The 6,000-nt window shown below is 43.8% G+C and overlaps 1 protein-coding gene across 1 annotated transcript; it reads right to left on the minus strand.

Annotated features, from left to right (window-relative positions):
* Window positions 1–210: 210 nt before the first annotated feature.
* Window positions 211–1,140, minus strand: OR4X1 (olfactory receptor family 4 subfamily X member 1). The gene has a single exon (XM_012787834.3). The coding sequence runs from the start codon at window positions 1,138–1,140 to the stop codon at window positions 211–213; it is 930 nt and encodes a 309-aa protein (XP_012643288.2).
* Window positions 1,141–6,000: the final 4,860 nt, after the last annotated feature.

Consider the following 6,000-nt stretch of genomic DNA (forward strand, 5'->3'; position numbering starts at 1 on the left):
GAGGCCACTGCCAGATGTGGAACCGCAGCACTAGAAGGCCTCTCTTACCTTTTCCATCTTGTCCAATGCCATAAAAATGAGGAAACTGAAACTTCAAGGAAGAAGGTGACTGGCCCAAGATCTCCCCATCAGGTTAGGTAGAGCCAGAGTGAGACCTTAGGGGTCCCAGTGTCCCACCCCATAGTCCCCTGTCTTCCCTAAATCAATCATCTATTTCTCTTCCCAAATCACTCTCCTTCCCACGAGTCTCCTCATGGCACTTTTCACTTCAGCATTCCTGAAGGAGTAAATGACAGGGTTTAAGAGTGGCGTGACCACCGTGTAAAATACGGCGACTATCTTGTCTGCAGGGAAGGTGACACAGGGCCTCATGTAGACGAAGGAGCAGGGTATGAAGAACAGGCCCACCACGGCCACGTGGGAGGCGCAGGTGGAGAGGGCCTTGCGCCGCCCCTCTGAGGTGCGGCTCCTCAGGGAGCGCAGGATGACCAGGTAGGAAGCAAGCAGCACCGAGAAGCTGATCACCGAGATGGAGCCGCCGTTGGCGATGATTAGCAGCCCAATGAGGAACGTGTCCGCACAGGCCAGCTTCAGCACGGGGTGGACGTCACAGAAGTAGTGGTCAATGATGTTAGGGCCACAGAAGGGCAGCTGGAAAATGAGGACGGTTTGCCCAACGGAATGCAGCAGGCCCCCGCCCCATGCCGCCCCCACCAGGAGGCCACGCGCCCGTTGGTTCATGATGGTCGTGTAGTGCAAGGGCTTGCAGATGGCCACGTAGCGGTCGTAGGCCATCACTGTCAGGAGAAAGATCTCGGTGCCACCAAAGAAATGGAGGAAAAATATCTGCGTGATGCAGCCCTTGACGGAAATGACGTTCCTCTCGGAGAAAGAGTCGAAGATGAGCCTGGGGGCCGTGACAGAACAGTAACAGATCTCCACAAAGGACAGGTAGCTGAGGAAGAAATACATGGGGGAGGTGAGCCCTTTGCTGGCCATGATGGTCACCACGATGAGGCCATTGCCCATCAGGATGGCTGTGTACATGAGGAGAAAGATCACAGAAATAACCTTCTGTTTATCCCGGTTCTGAGAAAATCCCAAAAAAATGATGTCAGTCACATTGTTTGTAGCAGCCATGCTTTAAAGCCTGGGATAACAAACAGCCTGGAATCACAAAAATCAAAGAACTCTCCTCAATAATTAGAAACATCCTTCATGGGCCATGAGGACTATTGTCATTCTGCTCCCTCTTGAGTTCTTTCTCTGCCTTGGATTTCGCCAAAACACGTTCTCTACGAGCAAACACAGTGGCAATCATCAGCTGCTTGATAGTATTCCCCAAATAAAACTTGACTGCGAGGCCGGGCATGGTGGCTCACGCCTGTAATCCTAGCACTCTGGGAGCCCAAGGCAGGTGGATTGCTCAAGGTCAGGAGTTTGAAACCAGCCTGAGTAAGAGTGAGACTCCATCTCTACTAAAAATAGAAAGAAATTAATTGGCCAACTAAAAATACATAGAAAAAACTAGCCGGGCATGGTGGCACATGCCTGTAGTCCCAGCTACTTGGGAGGCTGAGGCAGGAGGGTCGCTGGAGCCCAGGAGTTTGAGGTTGCCGTGAGCTAGGCTGACGCCACAGCACTCTAGCCTGGGCAACAGAGTGAGACTCTGTCTCAAAAAAATTTGACTGCAATGATGCTGCTTTGAAGTGTTTTTTCTGACCCAGGCACAGGCATTAGCTGATTTAACCCTCACAACAAAAATGAGAGAACATTTTATAGATAAGAAAACTAAGACTCAAAGAGGGTAAGTCACTAGCCCAAGGCCACACACCTCATATTTAAACCCCAGCCTGTATTTTTCAAAATGCAGATGCTTGCACTACATCTCCTACTCCTAAAGAAGGCCGTATAGTGGTGGCATAATAGTGGTTTCAGGTCACTTTGCCTTGCACAGTACTGTGGAACCAATATTTTACAATGAGTGCTAAAGTTTCTCCACCCCAATTATTCTGCAACCTTGAAACTAACCAGGCTCCCTAACGGTCATAAGAAAGAAGCTGACAGAAGGAAGAACAGATTCACCAAGATATAACCATTGTCTTTGGAGGTGAATATGGAAAGGGGGAAATGTAAGGTAATAACAGGCTACTTCAATGGTCCACGGACCAATAGCTAAGAAACAATTCAACAGACATTTAAGTCCCATTTTCTTACACCCTGTTGTTCATGGGGTTGTCAAAGCATGCTTAGGTCAGAGCCTCAGAGCACAGTAAGTCTACACAAAGAAAGCCTTTAAGCTGGGTATCTAGACTGCCTCCTGAGGCAATAGCATGTTAGGAGACCCCAACGCGCACTACAGAGGACCCAGAGACTGACAAGAAGGATCAGACACAGAAAATCACAATCACAGCCTTTGAAGTGGCCATTCCTTCCAGGCTGAAACCAGCCCTGCCAGCAAGCTGAAGGTATCCTGAATCACACACTTCAACAGGGAGCTTGCAGCCCAAGCCAGCCCTCTGCATGTGGGAGAGCAGCTGTGGCACTGTGGTCTGGTGACAGGAACACAGGCTTTGAGATCAGGAGTCCCAAGTCCAAATCCTAACACTGATGCTTAGTAGCTGTGTGGCATTTAAAAAGCATGGAAATGCTGCCAAGGATATAGTTTTCATCTAAAAAATGAAAATAAAAATATCTTCTGCATAGTGCTGTTTTGAGAATTAAATGAGCTCACAAATGTTAAAAGCCAATTATAAACTATAGATTATAATTGATTACACTCTTATTCGGTTTCATCACCCTGTTAGTGCAGTGTGTGATGGAGATTCATTAAGGTGCTCTTGCTGCAGGAGGCAGGCCTGACACTCTGCTTTGCAACTTGCAGTGTCCCAGGGTTCTGATTTAAGCATCTTATACAAACCCTTAGAACAGCCAGCTATGTTATAAAATGCAACTGAACATGCTAAGTGACATGCTAAGCCAGTTACAGAGAAAAATATATTCTATGAGTCCACTTATATGAGCTACCTAGAGTAGTCAAATTGAGAGGGACAGAAAGTAGAATGGTGGTTTCCAGGGGCTGGGGAAGGGCAGAATGTGGAGCTAGTATCTAAGGGCAGGGTTTCAGTTTGGGGCAATAAAAGATGTTCTGGAGATGGAAGATGGTGAAGGTTACACAACTGTGGAAATGGACTTTGACACCACTGAAATGTATACTTAAAAATGGTTAAGATGGTAAATGTTCTGCATCTTTTATCACCCAATTTAATTAATTAATAATAAGTAAATAAATGAATGAAAGAAATGCCTTCTGACTTGTTACCTCCTCACACATATCCCCTTCTCCATACCTTCCTCCAAGGACAGTGGTTGATGCCTAATGGCTTCGTCTTTTTCCCTTCGCAGCTTCTTTCTTATACCTGTTAGGGAGCCTGGTTAGTTTCACAGGTTGCAGAACAATTTGGATTGAGAAGCAAAGTCTAAAAACAAAGAGATCAAAGATATAAATAGTGTGTTAGTGCTCACTGGTCTAAAACTTGGAAATCTTGGCTCAAGATTGCTTCTCAGCAAAATCGAGGTTTCTGTGTAGACTGATCTCCATCCAGGGTCAGATAGGCTAATCCTTTTATTTCTCCCAGAGAAGGCCAGATGTGAAAATGTCTTCAACAGGCCCCTTGAACTCTTCAAAAGAATATTCCTGAAAAATAAATAACAGTTGATTCGGAAAACTAGTTGTGCAAACTACTCCACGCTGGCCAGGTTACCTGCGGCTCTAGTGAGAATGACTGTAACCTCTGCTCTAAGCCAAGATAGAAAGTGAGCTTCTCACCCTGTTCTTTAACTAGATAGGTAAGGCTTTAACAGGATGACATCTAAGATCTGCCCCACCAGCTGAAACAGTGAGCAAATACAAAAGCACCCCATGTGCAGAAGCATGTGGAAGCAAGAGTAACACCAACGTGTGTGAGAGACCCCACCTCAGGGTCTGCTCACCTATGGTAAGGGCTCACTGAATATAACTGATTCAGAATCTTTCCACCCCTAAAAGGCACTGCTAAATGCTAACCTTCCTCTGCGGACTCACCAGGTGCTATAAATGCCTCACCTCCGTGTGCCAGCTCCAGTACTTAATTACTTTCTTGCTAAGCAAGTCACCAATCTACCCTAAAATAGAACAGGGTCTACCCTAAAATAGAACAGTCTACCCTAAAACTCACTAAAACTAGAACTGAGAGAAGTGTTTGCTAGACTGAGAAGCCTGAAGCATTTAAGGTGTATGAAATGGAAAATTAAAATCAGAGAATTAAATTCCCTAAACTTTTCTTGCATCCTCTGTCTGGAGACTTTCTGAGACAAGCAAAAGTCAATTTCCCAATTGCTTCATTGAGAGGTTAGGGAACCTACCTGTAATTAACCCAATTATAAAGCCGGGCCTCTTACTTGCTCCCTTGATACTAGCCTCCACCCTCCCCCGCCCCCGCCCGCTCTGGCCCCCATGGCTTTCCCCCTCCGTTCTCGAGTAAGCAACACAGGAGAATCCAGCATCACATCACCCCTCTGTCCCCACCACAGACATCCTCAAGGGCTCTTGGTGGCCTCTTCTGACCTCAGGCCTCATTGGACCAATAATGGGAGTTCCAGGAAGACTTTAACCAAGTGGACCTGGACCACTTCACACACATACTTCAGACATGCCACCTGAATCAGAGAATGCTACACACACGATGGCCTTCGAGTTCATCTTGCCCAACTCACTCACTTTAAAGATGGGAAAACAGCCAAAGAGAAAAGATTACTTGTCCATTGGTAGCTTAGCCAAACCAGCTCTCTCCCAACTCTTAGTATAAGCATCTTCCAGCTGCTCCTTCTTAAAGTTCTAAGCATTTCATCACAATTTCGCAGCGCATGGCTTTCACATGCAGGGGCTTTAGAATGATTCAAGTTCCCTAACTTCTAAACATAGTTTCCTAGGCAACACATTACCTTACATTTGTGTCAGACATTATTATCTTTCAACTTTTCCAATATCTCAAATGTAATCAAAGTAACACTCTACTGGGGTAACTACTATTCCCATTTGACAGATTAGGTACCTAGGGCCCAGAAAGGTTAAGAAAATGGTTCAAATCTGTAACACTAATAAATTGCCCAATTGTTTATTTTTGCTTTTGTTACCTGTGCTTTTGGTGTCAAATTCATGAAATCATTACCAAGCCCAATGTCATGAAGCTTTTCCCCTATGTTTCCTATGTTTTCTTCTAGGAGTTTTATAGTTTTGGGTTTTACATTTAAGTCTTTAAACCATTTTGAATTGATTTTTATAGAGAGGATGAAATAAGGGCCCAATTTCATTCTTTGACATGTAAACATCCAGTTTTCCTAACACCATATATTGAAGAGATTGTGCTTTTCTCATTTTGTATTCTTGGCATCCTTTCAAAAATAAGTTATTCGTACATGCATGGATTTGTTTCTGGGTTCTCTGTGCTTTTCCATTGGTCTATGTCTGTCTTTATGCCAGTACCATAGTGTTTTAATTACTGCAGCTTTGTAATATGTTTTGAAATAAGGATGTGTGACATTTCCAGCTTTGATATATGAACATTTGATCGAGCAGTTTTATTTCTGGAACTATATCCTACAGATTAGTTGCACATATTTAAATTAAGATCATTCACTACAACACTATTTGAAAACAATCCAAATATCCATCAGTAGAAGACTACTTAAGGTAAATGATAGTATGGTCATTCTATAAATACCACAAAACTATAAGAAAAGAATTAGGACAATTCACAATTGCAAAGATGCAGAAACAAGGCAAGTGCCCATCAATATGTGAGAGGATTAAAAAAATGTGGTATATATATATATATATATATATATATATGTATATATATATATATATATACACCATGGAGTTCTACTTGGCAATAAAAAAATAGTAATGCAAAACCTTTTGTATTAACCTAGAAGGAACTGGAGACCATTCTTCTAAGT

This window comes from Microcebus murinus, chromosome 4 (assembly GCF_040939455.1).
Source record: "Microcebus murinus isolate Inina chromosome 4, M.murinus_Inina_mat1.0, whole genome shotgun sequence".
NCBI lineage: Eukaryota > Metazoa > Chordata > Mammalia > Primates > Cheirogaleidae > Microcebus > Microcebus murinus.

Excerpts from the sequence above, each read along its gene's own strand:
- OR4X1 (XM_012787834.3), bottom strand. The coding sequence starts at position 1,140 with ATGGCTGCTACAAACAATGTGACTGACATCATTTTTTTGGGATTTTCT.